General features: G+C 39.0%; 1 protein-coding gene across 4 annotated transcripts in view; it reads right to left on the bottom strand.

The window, feature by feature from the left end:
- The window catches only part of SPAG9 (sperm associated antigen 9), a 63,788-nt gene that overhangs the window by 21,428 nt on the left and 26,229 nt on the right, over window positions 1–16,131 (bottom strand). For 2 of the 4 annotated variants that reach the window (XM_075441213.1, XM_075441214.1), the window contains exons 4-12: window positions 15,862–15,956; window positions 10,967–11,120; window positions 7,455–7,665; window positions 6,838–6,937; window positions 5,589–5,710; window positions 2,440–2,497; window positions 1,710–1,862; window positions 1,565–1,616; window positions 997–1,127 (exon numbers count right to left, since the gene is read on the bottom strand). In XM_075441213.1, the coding sequence (XP_075297328.1) occupies window positions 997–1,127; window positions 1,565–1,616; window positions 1,710–1,862; window positions 2,440–2,497; window positions 5,589–5,710; window positions 6,838–6,937; window positions 7,455–7,665; window positions 10,967–11,120; window positions 15,862–15,956 (1,076 nt within the window). Of the gene's footprint in view, window positions 1–996; window positions 1,128–1,564; window positions 1,617–1,709; window positions 1,863–2,439; window positions 2,498–5,588; window positions 5,711–6,837; window positions 6,938–7,454; window positions 7,666–10,966; window positions 11,121–15,068; window positions 15,613–15,861; window positions 15,957–16,131 lie in introns of those variants that run through there. The other 2 variants (XM_009940882.2, XM_009940883.2) reach the window with 2 other exon arrangements.

Below are 16,131 nucleotides of genomic sequence, written 5' to 3'. Positions count from 1 at the left end.
GAACACTTTGGACTGAAAACAGCTAGAAGAAAGCAGCAAACCATTTTCAATTCTTTTCTCCTGCTTTTTAGTATTTTAACCAATATTATGCCTTTTATTTTAAAACCTCTTCAACGTATCAGTACATGAATGATAAAGTGACTGTTCCTGACGCCACAGATGCATTAACAGGGATATGAGATCATTTCTACAGGAAACAACAGCTATAAGAGAAGCAAGCCATGTCTGCTTGGGAATATGTATTTTTACTCTCACAGACTCAGAGTCTAAATAGCTCACAGGTATTGAGCATAGAAAAATAAGAGAAATAATAGAAGAAACAAATCCAAGGCCACTGTTACACCTGACCGGCAGGCGGTACCCAGCGACCCCACCACCTCGGGACACGGACACTGCCTGGGGATGTGACAAGCATGAGCTGGGCTGAGGTCCCAGGCAGATTTTTGTTTTTAAAATCATACCTTCCAATTCTCAAATCCAAACTCAATATTCAGGATGCAAATTAGACCAAATTACCGTCTTTATTGCTTATATTTAACAAAGCTTGCATAGTTTTAACATTGCGTTTTCTCCTGAACAACGCCAGTCCTTACAAATGGATTACACTTCGTCTGAAGACTGGATGTTATCCCTGTTTTGACATCTCTGCTGACAACTGGGCCCACTAAGGTATGTGCACACACAGAGTATTTTTTCCTGCCCACCAATATAATGTTATTTACGATCACCAGTTTTTGTAGCTGTTCCAAAATATACACATTTCTTCCAGGGATGCTGAACACATCTTCACTGAGGTCTCGCCAAGAACCTGTATTGACAAGGTAAGTTATACGCCCACAGCTTAAACACAAAGTTATTCATAGGCATGTAGGGAGAGAAGCAGACGGGCAATTAAGGCCTCAGTGTAACTCACTGACCAGATCACTCTGCAGCTAAAAATCAAAAGCTTGTAGAAATCCAAGAAGCTCTATCAAGGATTTTAAAAGACCCTTTTACCTTATCATCTCAGTCCATCGGACGGCTTCCTGAAGCTCCATCAACCTCTCTTTATACTGGTTTCTTTCCATGAGAACACGGGCCATTTCAACACGAGTAAAACGCTTCCGCTGAGCGGTGGGGACATCACTCTGAACACACAAAAAAAGCAAACATAGGACGAACAAAGGAGCACAGCAGGGCCTTGCAGAGTCAGCCTCTGCCTTCCGGTAAGAGTCAGTTTAGGGCACAATTCCAGATTCCAAATAATTTGGGGCTTTGTGAAACTAACTTGATTTTATCTTCCTCTCCTCCTATCCTTTGTATGTAGTATAATCCAAATAAAAAAAAGTTCTTCAAAAAGAATGTGACACACAACAATGAGCAGAGACGAAAGAAAGAAAACTGTATGTGGTCAGTTCAAGCTTACTTGTGATCTTTGGATCTTCTGTCTTCGCTATACACGGAGGAAGTTTACCACTACTTATTCAGCAGTAAAGTTTAGTAGCACCCACTAAACACATGTGAACTTCTAACGTCCCATTGCGAATTACACACACAAAACCCACACATACACACATACACCTACATCATCATCCTCTTTAGCTTTCTGTCTCGCTTCCTCTGCTTCTGCACGAGCTCTAAATACAAAATAAAAAATAGCTGCATTAGATATCACAGTGGGGTGGTTTTTCTTTCCCCCCTCTCTTTCACAACCACGGAATTCAACTTACTTTCTCAGCTCTTCTTCCAGTTCCTTATTCTTCTCTTCAAGCTTTTGTTTTGCTTGTTTTACAGCCTCTAATTCACCTTGTAGCACATCCTTCTCACAGGTCAATTCATCCACCTTTGCTATCAAATCATTCTTCACTACATTCAGTGCATTTCTACATAAACATTTAAAACACACCATTACAAGGATGACTATGGTCTCAGTTTAGCTTCAGCCTGATTTCAATCTTGAATTTGAAGACCTAAACATTTCTTACATAGAGCTGCCGTAAAAAGATACAGCTTTCAAAACCAGATCAAACCCTCTCCCCCCAAATCTCAAAAGCTCAAATACATTCACACCTCTGTATTATGAAAAAAGTACTGATAACTCAGAACAGTTTGCTTAGAGGTTGAATTCCTCAACAGCACTTCAATGATTAGCTTCTGCAGTTACAGCTGTGTTTCTAACAGAAAAGGCAGGGAGCTGATCTCGCTGAACACAGCACTGCATTACTTGTAGCCTGACATGGATAAAGCCAGCTTTTGCTTCTTAGGTCCTTAATTTCTAGAAGAATACCAACTAAGCCGTGTATTTAACCAAATATACCCAGAAATTCAAAATATTTACACCACTACTACTCTTAGCACTGAAAGTGCATTTGTATAATTTCATCTTTCTGTGTATGAAGACGTTGAAGATATAACAAAACAGAGTAGGGCAGTATTTTCTACATGCGCATTCTCACTTACTTTGTCTCCAACAGCTGAGTGTTTTCCAAAATCAGATTTTCAACCTCACGACCCATTCCTTTCCAAAGGAAACAAACACATGAAATTAGCAGATAAAATGGATGTTTTCATAAAATCTATGTTTTGCCATTGCCCAAACCAGCTGAATTTTAAGTATGACAAACTTGTCAGAAAAACTGTGAGCTATCTGAAGTTTCAGGACCTACCTTCTACAATTAGCTTTCCCCTCCACCTTCTTCCCAATCTGCCTTCAGGTAGAGCCTAAAGGCAACCCTGGCTAACCATAGGCTAGTGGCTAGCTAGTACTACCTCCACCTAGGCTGCACATTTTGAAGAGGTTACATTACTACCAAGTCGAAAACCAAACATGGTATCACTGGGGAAGCATTAGTCCACAAAAAGTTAAGTCTGAAATGCTCAACTGTCTTTTACACAATTTTAAATACAACAGTATATCAATTATAGACACAAGACATGCTGAATTTTAAAGGTCAGAATGTGAAAGCTCTGCAGACTTCCCCAGAGCAAATGATACCTTACCAAAGAAATTATGGTCTTTAAAGCCCATGCATTCCATGTAGAGCAAAAACAAGAACAAGAAACATTTCATGTAAGGTGTAGTATGAGTGGAGAGCAATACAATATTTAGACATATGAAGTAAGAGTGAATTAAAACAAAGTAGAATGTGGTGTGATTAGAAGCAGGATTTATATGAAAGATAGATGTTAAAGAAGTTTGTCACAATCATTTCTATTGGTTAGACCTCTTATAAAAATCAGTAACAATAAAAGTCTATGTCATTTAATTTAAAAGGGCAATACTTGGAAAAAATGCTTAGTCATTCAGTAAAAGTGCTACTATGGAAAAAAATGATCATAACTCTTCATGTAACTACTTAAATATTGTTTAAATTTCTGGAAATTAATTTCTCACCCTAGTGTTTGCATGCCCAAAATAATATGATTTGCAGGTTTCTAAAAAAAATAAACTTTCAGGCAGAAAATAATTATTTTGCATCTTGCACAGCAAAATAATTACGACACTGATAATGCAGAAATTATGCTAATTCAAGATTAACACAATAAATGAAAAAGGTATCTTAACGGTGGAGACCTTTTGAAATACCCTATGAACACAATCTTCTAAGCAACTTTATTAACAGAAGACTTTAAAGGAATTTGGATACCAAACAAGTATCTGAAAATAGATGTGCAAGTCAGAGTTCCCTCTTCTGGAATTTCTGTTTGGGTTTTAGATTAAAAGCAAGTGACATTTAATAATGAAGGACCTTAGATCAGCTAACTTTATCAATATCTGGAGAAATCCCCTACACTACAGTCATCAAGAGGTTTTATTCAAGTGGCTATTGCTTTTTAAATGTTTTCAGTATTCACAGATGAAAGTATCTAGGATCACTTCCAACAGGTTTCAGGATCCTTTATAATGCAAGAACAAAAACTAGAAAGCCAAGAGTGCAGAAGCAAAAAAAAAGTTACCAAGCAGGGAAAAAAAGCAGAGAATGTATTTTATGAGAGCAGCAGCCAAGAACGCCTAACTGTAGAAGCAACAGATTTCAAAGAATTTTTTTTAAAAAAGAAGCATACACACCAGAATATTCCCCTGGGTACGCAGCCCAAGAGAAAACAGATTAGAGAATCCCAATTAACTACTTTTACAGAACTCAAACTGAAGATTCATGCTCACTTAGAACAGATCCAAATGCTTGAAACACACTGACTATCCTGGATGCAGATGTGGCTTTAAGTAACACGCAGTAATTTGGACTATGGTTGTGCTCAAAGTGAAATGACGATTACAGAGTAAAACTTTTAGACCAACGCATTCTGCATAACAAACACAGTTATAACAATGTGTTCGTTTTGCACGCACCAGGGTTTCTATCAGTAGTTTTACAGAAAATGGTGATGAAGTCAGTGGCAAACTTTTGATACATTATACTAAAAAGCGTAGTATTTTTGCCCGTGGAAAACAAAGCATCTATTATCAGGAAGTCCTGACAGTAATTCGATTTCTTTAAACAATTTATCCTGCAGCTAATGGATGGAAGTTGCTATATGTTAGTATTTCTTCTCCAGTATCTATATTTTTGCATGCAGAATGTGTCATTAGTTGTCCCTGTGACAACAGAGTGCAAGGGTTGTGGATGAAGTATGTTCCAGAAGGATGTGGTGGTCCTCACTGCTCATGATTCAAAGCAGCAGAGAGTGACCACAAAGAAAACCCATCTCTCAGACTGGAGATTGGCCCATCACTCCCAGTGATTAATACTTTACAGAAATGTCACCTAGTCGATGTAAAATGAGCTTCTGGTGAAACACCAAACAACCAGAAATCCAGATTGCACACACAACAGTTCTAAATAATACCACTAACAATCTGTATTTCTGCCAGGTCGGACGACAGAAGGAAGCAAACTGCTGATTTTCTCTATACAATGCATTCCTAAAACACACATCAGTTGCATCTACGTTTTATACATTCCATAGTACCAGCTTTCATTATTTCAAAATGAGGCCTGAATACCAGTATGTTCAAAATTTATCTTGTTATAATACACGACACTCGTTTTTTATAGAAAGATCCTTCTTTTAATGACCTCCTTGCTCCTGATCAACTCATATTCCCAAAATCTACATTTTGTTCAGTCAGCACACAAGCAGCAGCAAGCTGCTTGGGGAGAAGAGAAATATGGGTTCCCTCTCCTCTTTCAATTAATGGTTCAATTCTCATATTACCACCACTGCATTCTGCTGCAACTCTCTTACATGTTAAATTCCACAGAGAGGTGATAAAGCCAGGCCATTACAGATCGGGCACAATCTGAATTAAACTACCTAAAACTAGTTGAAGATAAAAATCCCTGCTTGAGATAAAAATCCTTGTGTGAGAAAACATATAGGGACAACTGAAATAGAGAACAGTGTAAGAAGTGCCCCAAAAGATTAAGGCTGATACCATTATACTGAAAGAAAGAACAAACACTTTCTCCTCTTTTTTTGCATTCCAATAACTACCTTAGGATGATACTCAAAGGATTTTAATGCAAATGAATCCTAACAGAAATCCAGCAAGGATAATTAAACGCTCCACTAACAAGGAAAATTCTTCTTTAAATAACCTTTCTTACCCAGTAAATCTGCACCTTCATCCACGTCTCCAATTAGGCCAGAACCAGCAGATGACAGCTCTTCAAAGAGTGACTCTGTGTTGCGGTCAAATGCTTTGTTCTCTATGCCTTTGGTCGGAGTGCTAGTCAAAGAATTCAAACAAGACAAAAAAGCAGAAAGAAAACATTCCCATGTTGGAGAAAGTTTTCTCTGTGTTTTTACCAGTAGTTCATTTGTTACCCCCCAGAAAACATAGAAGTTAAATTTTCACCTTTCAACTGGCTTAGAGTCCTAAATGCTATTTTGAAATAATACTTTGGCATCACAATCCCAAACTTGAGGTAGCCACTGATTTTGAGCTGGTCAGGATTTTAATAAATTAAAGCATATCAAGTTTTGGCATACAGAAATTCAGCCCTGTCAGGACTTAGTCAGCCCAAACGCCTAAAGAACAGACAGCTCAGCAAAACTGGAGGTCATTTAATACAACAAGAATGCAAGAGAACCAAACAGAGATCAAAATATTCCTCTGGCCAGAAAGGGGACTTCTTTCACACAAAGCTCTTACACTATTAACATTCACTACACAAGGTCATTTTTTCCATCTCATCACAAGAATGAAACACAGACGCCCAACATCTTTGAAGGACTTGTGACTAGACCCTGAATTGTTCAGGGCTTGTTTAAAAGATCAGGCAATCCCCCCGTTACTAAAACAACACTTCTATATTTTTTAAGGGGCTTTAGAGCTTTCGAAAGAAATGTTACCATTCACATACAAAAGCCTGCAAGGAAGCAGACTCAGGAAAAAGCATTCTGCCGACACCGGGATTCCACTATCAGAATCTGGTAAACAAATGCTGTAACACTTGCAAAGTCAGTCATAAATCCAGATTTTAAAGATACGAGTAAAAACACAATGGCCCAGCTTGGAAACTGCTAGTACGTTGAAACCTTCATCTAGGGAGCAAAGGCCTTTTGGTACAGACCTTTTGCTTGAAACATGGAAAGAATATTTAAGCTTTCTTCAGTCTGCTGTAATATGAAGTACCCTGAACATCCATCAGGTGTTGCAACAGAATGAAGAACTGCTCTTGCACTTAAAACCTCCTGAGGAATTTGGGGAAATAAGGTCACAGAAGGAGGAGATTCATTACATAAGGCATGATCTCAGTCGGGCAAAATTTCTAAACAAGTCAAAAATTCAAAACCAAGGTCTGGTACCTGCTAAAATTGGTCTTCCTACTCAAATCGTAACACACTACTTACCTGGAACCCTTATATCCACTGAGATCTTTATCCATATCCAATTCTGGAGTTGACTCAATGATTGCCTGAACTTCAGACTTTTCTTCATTTTCATTTCCACCTAGGGAAAAGTAAGTGGTACGTCTCCGTAAAACAAAAATCACTGTGACATATGACATTACCCATCTGTAGTTGTTATTAATTGATCATCAAATTAGCAGACTTCTGTTCAAAGACATATCAAGGTAATTAAATGAGAAGGTCTAAAGATTTTGATAAATTGCAGTGTCTGCACTAGAGTAAGTCTCTCCTGAATTTAACTTAAGTCATGGTAGTTATTTCCCACAATTTCTGCAACTGCAACCAAGTAGATATCTATCATCTCGTGACTTTCTGTCTCGATGAGTGTCACTTCTGCTGTTTACAACGAAATGTTATAAATAATTCTGATTCTAGAAAAATAAGGACTAAAGCCAGCAATAAATAACAGACTTGTGTTTCTTACCCATATTCTGTACTCCTAAAAATATTGAGTAAAAAAAACATTTCTCATTTGTGGCACAACAATTAAGATATTTCACCACAGAACAGATATGAGGTCCATAGTAACCACACACTAAAAAGTTAAAGCAGCTCACCAGTGGACACGTTTCTTGTCTCTTGAGCTACCTGTACTTCAATATTCTTGCTTACATCCAGCTTCTCATTCGGCATATCTGTGGAATTTGCAAGCCCTTCACCATCTTCCTTTTGAGGAGTTTCAGCAGGCAGTACAGGTACATCTGAAGCAGCTGTGGATGCTGGAGTAGTAGATTTTGAGCCTGCTTGGCTAATGTCGGAGAGCTCATCCTAAAATTGAACATTACCATTTAAAAAAATGAACACAAGTATTATTAGAAGAGTTAGGCATATAAACTAAAGAACAAACACAAAAATTACTGTATTTTACTGAAGAACATGCAAATGCAAAGAAATACAAATGGAAAAAATACTTCAAGACAGTACTGTCCAGCTCCCCTTTACAGACTACAGCTGTTTCACTTCTGTTAAGGAGGTTATAGCTACACATAACATGCCCTTGTTTTTAATACTGATGTTTGATCTCATTTGATAATCAGTCACAACTTTAGGGTGCTTTTCTATTAAGTCTTCCAGACAACAGGCAGCACCCCCATATTAATAATAATAAAAAGCTCTTTTAGGGTTTGGTTTTTTTTTTAGTTTGGAATCAGAGGTGAAAGCAAGGTTCCTCAACAAGTCTGACAGTTAAAGTGAATGTATCTGTTAGCTCAGGAAGCCAAAACTTGACAAGAAGGAAGCAAGTTTAGATTTCGTGAAGCATCAGTTCATCGTACTGCTATTATCCCTTTTGAGAAGGAAGGGAAACTGAATTTTAAGGTTAGTTAAAAAACAAAACAAAGACCTGCAAAGACACACACATCCTCTCATTTGTACTTTGTGTCAGATTATTAAGAACTGTAATTCCTAGATTTTTACTTTTGGAACTTGCTGGTAAGATAACATTTGTGGCATCAGAGAAGACCACATGCATTTATGTACATCAGCATAAATGAAAAGCTTGCATCTTACAGTTATAACCGCACGTGGAATCTGCAAGCCTTAGAAATAAAATTCGGCACTTTCAAGATCTGCCTTTCAATTATTTCCAGTTTTCATCCTTCTTTCAGTACATTCCAAAATAACCGATTATTAATATTTGATATTCTGACAGAATTATTCAGAAATACAGTCAAGTAACAGACCCCTCTACAGGAGCAAAACACATACACTTACCCACAGTAACACAAGGCAACAAATCCAACATATTAAAGTGTTACGAGATACATTGTGCCCATTAAAGAAAAGCTACATAGTTTACCCAGCTGCCTTCTGAATTGGTGAAGTTCCCGCACTGGATAACGACTCCTGCTTCAGCAAGCAGATACAGTGGGAAGGGAGTGGTGCCCCTTACCAAGGGAACCCAGAGTTCACACGAACAGCGAATAAAACCTCAGAGCTGTTGGCCCTGTTCAAACATTTCCCCATCTTTGTATTCCAAAAGCATCCACCAACTAACGCAGCACAGACTGATGATTGGCTTTCACACACAAAGCTCGAGAAAAACTGCTTGATAGCACAAGAGAAAACAGTGAATAGTCCTTTCCTTAAAGGAATTTCAAATAATTCCATCTATTTTATATTTCTGACTTTATTATCTATTGCATTTTTTTTTAGCTAACTCTTGGAAACTATACTGATTAAACTGTCACGAACGTTTGTTCTAGAACTGATGCAAATGAAATGCAATTCCATTAAGTGACAATGAATTAATCAAAATATCTCAAATCCTAAGCATCTGAAAGTCAATGCTGACTTGACTTAGAAAATTTGACTTTTTTTGGCAACGTTGCCAAAAGACTTTTCCTGAAAAAAGAAAAATTAGTTTAAAAACTAGGTAATTAAATCTGAAGTAGTAGTAGCTCATTTGCAATGCTTTGCAGGAATAAGCAGAAGAGAATGAAGGGTTCGTAACTGTACGTTGTCCTACAATGACACCCAGCAATATCACTACTGTGCAAGCTACAGAATGCCCAGTCCCTTTAGTCTGGGGTTCTCCCTGACACCAGCTCTGTGTGGTACTTTTAGAGGAAACGCTGACCGTTAATGAAAGGTTCATGCATGAACGGAAAACAGACGCCTGAAAGCAGCAGAATCTTGCATGTGCCTTGTACTTGATGTTAAAAGTATTTAGAGGATATTAGTGAGAAAAATTTCAAATTCCAGTTATGACTTCAATATATCATGTTATCCAACAGGTTCATTTCAGAAGTACTTCACATTCACAGCTAAAAAGCAAAGAAGCTGCTTTGGACCTAAGGAACTTATTCTGACCAACTAGGTTTGAAGAATTACAGTCTGTGCAGTTTCGTAAATTCTTTCAGCAGCACATTGTTATTCGAAGAACTATACCCAGAAGCCTATTCTGACAATATGTAGTAATCAATATAATTTTCTGAGGGGACAGGAAGGGATCGGAGCCTTCCCTTTACACCTCATCTCCACCGACTTCGTCATAACTTTAAGTTGTATTTCAGTCAGCTCTCCTAAAATCTGTCAATTTCTTGATATTAATCAGCATAGGATAAAGGGAATAGGACAAAATTAAGATACAAAAAGGTCCTAGCCAAGAGTTTGTTAATTGACAAATTTTTAGATCCAAACTCCTGTTGTCACTTTGATATGTTTATAGTTAACCATTATTTACACTTCCCATTATCTCCATGCGACCTCTAGGCAAAAAAACCTCTGTGTTCCAATTATTTCCGGATAGTTTTTTAATTCGTATTAGTTTAATATTCCCCTGCTAGGTATTAAGCTCACTTGGGAGGAGATTCCCCTCAGCTGTACGCCTTTTCAGAAACAACCATACATCCACGGTCTTCCAAAAAACCTCACCAACACACAGAGCTGGGGAGGCTTTACACGGAGTGCTGGAGTTCTTCACCCAGCAGATCCCTCTGCCTGCTGTGGTGTTAGTGCACCCTAGTCCCAGCTGCCAGATGCACGCCCCAACACCACCCCCACATTTTTCCATTTCTGCAGCTTGTTCTATGCCACCCTCTCACTGTTGGAACACAAAACAATTGCAGAAGTTATAGCCAAGCTGCATGTAAGGGAAATCATAATCACAGGCTGATTTAGGAAAGTGAGGTCATTCTCACCTCTGTGGTATACCTACGCTATACGTCTGATAGTAGGCAGAGGCCGCGTTAAGAGTACTGCCTGTGTAGTAATCAAAGCTTTCCTTCTAAAAGTATATGAAACCAGCAAACCTGTTTACACTATCTAGTATGTAAAGAACAAGCAACCGACCTTTGGAAAGGGTCCTTCGGCAGAAGGAAACAGCCCACTCCTATGAGAACTAGCCTGTACTACCACCCCATGGGAAAACGTAACCCAAACTCCATTTCTCCCAGTAAATAAGTTCCCTCAAAGTTCATTTGAGTAAGCAACACACTTGGCTTACACAAAGCTGATTTAGGGTTTTCCCTCCCCCCGCTTTCAACTTGCTTATTCTCCCCACCAAGGATCTACAATCTGTTTAGGGGTGTTCCTCCGTACACACACGGCAGCCAAGCTGAGTGCTCACCTTCAGGCTCGTGTGGGACCGTGGCTGGCTTAGCTCATGGAACTTCCAGTGCTCTGACCCAGGCGTCTCCCCTGCTTCTCTCTGAGTTTCAGGCGTAAGTAGCGCATCTCCTGGAGGTAACGGGAAGATGCCCAGTGATATCGGACGCTCCTTTCTGTTCAAGAGAGAGACAGGTTTCATTAGCCATTTCAGATGTCACACCGTTTATTTTCCTACGCCTCCGAAATCAGCAGGGAAGTGGTAAAGTTAGAGCTTCAAACATTCATACACTATGCTCTATTAAATATACAATGCACCATGCACAGTTTGTATTACAGCACATAACAACTCCTCATTTCACATTATCTGATTGCAAATAGTCTATTCCATGGCTTGAGGCAGCAGTTATTGATTGCACTGAAGCTAATCTATTGTAAACAAAAGCTTTACAGAAATGGAGCACAAACAGGAGTGCAAGATGAAAATCTTTCCTTATTTCAGATTGAATTAGTTTTCAGCAGCCACTCCTAAAAATACCATTTTGCACCTTTTTTTTTTTTGCAAGATATAGTACCACAACTTCTACAATAGCCAAATCATTAACTGAAGCATCTGGAAAAGTTGTAAACAATCAGCTTAAAGTCCAACTCTTCTCAAAATTTATGGTGTTTTTCTTCTGAAGATCACAGGAATTACACAGATCTGTATAACTGGAAAAAACTGAGTCAAGGAATTACCGACGTTAAAACTAGCCCAGCCAAAAATTGGGTAGTTTTAACCAAAACCAGTTCAACACTCTACTTCACCTTGAAGCTGCACAAAAGCTTGTGCCAGTAAGGCATATTACTTCATCCCAACTCTTCACCATCTCTGCTACCTTTATCACCTCCCTATAGCAAATGATGTTTGGAAATGCCAAAGCTTTGTATATTGACCCTTCAAAAAAAAAAAAAATCCAAGTCAATCTTGCTGTCAGTAGTGTCACCAGTGAACAAAAAGATTAATTCTTCCTGCTAGGAAGAGACAAAAACATTGTGTAGAAGGCAATTCATAGGATGCTACAGCCAGCCCTGAAAAGGAAAAATATCAGCCAGGCATAGAATTGAGATAAAGCAAAGTATTGGTTCAGTCAGAACAATGAAATACAGGAAAAAGGACCACAATCAACTGGCACGACTTTAAGTATATTGAAGGGAGAAGATAAAAGTGTGCAGAGTTGGTGGCAGAAAATTATGCTTCTTGAGAGAAAGCATCGCCTGTAAATACCCCTGCAGAGACAATCCAGACAAAATATTAAGATTTGGGAGATCATACAAAGTCAAATCACAACTATATATACTTTATTTTGCAATGCTTTTCACAGATGAAATATAACCTAGGCAGAACTCAATGCAGAATTAGTACCTGCATAAAAATTGCACACAAAAATATGAAACGGAGTGTTGAAAAGCCAAAGAAAAAACTAAGCTTTTTTATACCTTTTTTTCCTTTTACCTCAAAGAAAAGTTACTCAAGATGGGACCGCACTCAGCAATCAAGCAGTAAACCCCTTTTGGTAAATTTTACAAATCGCCAAAAAAACAATGTTCAAAGAGCAAACAATTTTAATTAGCATAAACCTTTCCCATACAGGTGTAGAAAAGATGCTCCCTGTCACAAAAATCTTTGCAACTAATTCTCACGTTGCACGTGTCTTGGTCTGTCATAAATACTGTTCCAAGTTAGGTCATTAATTCAGAAGTAGTTTAGCAGAGCAAAGCAGACAGCAAAGCAAGTAAAACAAAACCAGTCAGGGTTACCCAACAAAAAGCGTCAGCTACTGCTCCAGCTCTGCAAACGAACGGCGCTGTGAGGCCTTCGCCACCAACAGCCGCACAACTCGGAACCTGATTCCACCCATCCCCGCCATCGTAGCGGGTTCTGCTTTTCTGTAGATTTCCCACAACTCCCCAGCGCGCAGGGAACAAAAGACGCACCGCATAATCCAAGCTTATGCTAAGAGGCAGACGGAAACCGTTTCATCGGTGACGAAGTCCAGCCACAAAAGAAGGAAGCAAAGCCGGCCTGCAGCGGGGAAGCGAGCGGGCCATAAAGCGCGCTTTGTGCGGGCCCCGCGCTTCGGGCAACGCCTCCCGCAGCAACGGCTCCCAGCACATTTGCTTACTTGCAGGACGTGCCACAAAGCTTCCCTTCTTCGCGGTCTTCAGAGGGGAGAATTTAAACAAAACGGGCACCAGAAAACGTTCACAACTGACATTTGCTTTTTTTGCAGAATCGTTCATTATGAACCCATTTTGCTGTGCTAAAACACAGTTCGGGTGCATCGCAAGACTACTTGGTAAATGAAGGTTGACAAGCGGGCTTATTCTGGGAATGCAGGCTATTATACACGTCTGCATTAAGAGTAATTATCTGATTAGACTGAAGTTATTGCAACTTCTTTCACCGATTGTTGATCAGAAAGCCAAGAACCCCTTTCACCCCCCCATCGTTCAGTAACTATCTGAGAATACGACAGCGAGCAGCAGGCAGGCGCGTGTTTCAAAAGCCTAAACTAATATTCTGAAGTGAAGTATTGAGGTATTTACAGGAACCTTGAGGATAAGCAACCAGATGCTCTATTCTAAAATCCGACTAGTGTTAAAAAAATAGAAATAGTTCTTCTACTATTAGACTCCCTCATCTTAAACTTTTCTCTTTTCTAAATTCATACAAGATTAAGGAACCGAGTTCCAATTTCTGTAATTCCTAAACCAAAAATTTACTAGGGGAGGGGGAAAAAGCACAACTTCCCCAAACCCCTCAAATCCATCACATATTCTCCAGGGAAGCAAAATCACATTACAAAAAAACCTATTTCTTACACTACCCGATTGCTTAAATATAGAAAATCTAATAGAAGTTACTGAACATGAATGTCAACATTTTGCTTTGTGTTTGGTTTTTTGGTGTTTTTTTTTGAGATTATTTGTTTTGGATTTGATATTTTCCCTTTTTAAACAAGGTCAGCATGACTAACTAGATCACTCTACAGAGAGTTACACTTTGTTTTATTTCCTTGTATTTAAATATTCATACACATATTTATTATCAGTTATTAATAATTGGTATTTCTTTTCTCTAACAACTAGCTTTAAACCTTTGGAACACCCTTCTGTGCTCAGAGACACAAGTCAGAAGCACACTGCCATACAAACTCTACATGCACCATGCATTTAGTAGAAAAAGTCACACACCTCTTCCAGAGAATACTATTTCCAGCATTTTTTCCCTGGTTAAATAATGTTTACTATTCAATTTACAACCACACTGAAAAGTACGTCAGGTTTTCAGGTCAGAAAGCTACATTTTAAAACTTCTCCAATTGTTTTCCCTATGTAATTATAGCAGTAAAACGTGTCAAGATTACTTTTGGTTACCGTATTCTAATGCATCTCTGCTACTGCTCCAGGCAACTAGGACAAACAGAACAACCTGAGGGAGGACAGAGCTGGCAGCTTGCCATACAAGTACAGAAAAAGAGGAGAGGATAACATTTGCCTGAACAATAGTGAATAGGATTTAAGAGCTCTAATGCTTAAATAATGAAAGAGATTTTTTTCCCCACCAACCAATAATCAGACTTTTTTAAAACAGTGTGATCCACTAATTACCATGGTTTTGAACAGATCATCAATTAAATGATCTTCTGTAATTCTTTTGATTTAAAAAAGTGAAATTTAATAGTACAAAGCCTCAAACTGCATACATTTATGGCTACACAAGATCAGCCAAGTACCTGAGAATACACTGAACATGAGCTTTATCCACGACATTATCACCACAGTTTTTTTTTTTGCAGGTTACAATAAACCAATGTAGTAGCTTTCCAAAAAAAAAAAAAAAAAAAAAAAGAATACAAAACCTGACCTTGCACTTGCTTAAATAAAAGGCAATGAAATTTTGAGTGTATAAAAAAATATTGCCATATCCCAGTCCATAAATATTACATTTACAAAGGAATTTGAAATTCATACATAATTTACATCTCTAATTTATCCTCGCTCTTTCTGTTTGAAAGGAAAACAGAAAGCATGGGAAAAAAAAAGAGCACACGAAGCCAAGGTTCAGTAGGTCAGAGTACCTGAGTATCCTTGGTAGGTTCTGCGTCAGAGCTGGCACACCAGTGGAAATAGAAAAGTGCACGAGCAGCAAAACCGAGAGCGATACCAAGATAGCTGAATTAATGACCACCGCCCCGCCAACGAAGCCAAACACAAACAGCAGCATGCATCCAGGACTCATGGCGCTGCGCTGGCATGGTGAAACGCCGGAACCGAGGCGGCTACACGGGGGCCAGGGGTGTATCTTTGTCGGCGAAGTCTGTCATTCAGCCGCCGCCACAAAAACAAAGCCATCGGCAGCAGCTTTCCGCTCTTCTGCAGCAGCTCCCGAGCAATGACATCACCGCTCTCCTCCCCTCGCAGCATCTATGCAGCGACGCAGAGCCACAGGCAGCCCCAGAGCCATCCTCCCCTCCTTCCACGCACAGTCCACGGGCTAGAAAGCTTCAAAGTCTGCATCTTAGATTCACACCAAGCCCTCGGCACAAGCAGGCACCGCGATGCGCCCCTTTGCCAACCTGTACACAAAGCCGTGGCAAGGTGCCAGTCACTCCAGCAGAGCTGCTGACATTTTCCCTGCCTACCGGAACACAAACACTAATGTACAAAGTACACCTCAACATTTAGCAGCAGAACAGCAAAAGCCTCTTTCTACCCATTTCTATGCTATTCTCTTAGCACATTCCAATCGTACAACACATCTTTCCGATTCAGCCAAACTGTTGTTGTAGGATTAAAGAACAAAGTCTTGCAAACACAAATGAATGGATTTTTTTCTTTCATTTCAGGGTGAGAGCGCAATAAATAGCTTACCTAATTCTACTGTGTGTTGTGGATTCTAGCTGATCACCCCCTGCTAGCTGATGAAGTTTGGTTCTTTCCAAGTGCTCCATATAATTGTGAATCATCTGTTTAAAATGACAGAGAAACAGCAAGAAACATTTAATACCATTTACTTTTACTACAACTGCATAGTTCTTGGCCAATATAATAAAATCTTCCCCTGGAATGCTAAAAACAGTAAATGCATTCAGAAACATTATATAAATAGACAAAGAAAGAAGCAAAATATACAGTGTGTAA

The sequence above is a fragment of the Opisthocomus hoazin genome, chromosome 21 (genome assembly GCF_030867145.1).
Source record: "Opisthocomus hoazin isolate bOpiHoa1 chromosome 21, bOpiHoa1.hap1, whole genome shotgun sequence".
Classification (NCBI taxonomy): domain Eukaryota; kingdom Metazoa; phylum Chordata; class Aves; order Opisthocomiformes; family Opisthocomidae; genus Opisthocomus; species Opisthocomus hoazin.
Note: the sequence above shows the minus strand (reverse complement) of the source record. Positions and strands in the feature narration are given on the sequence as shown.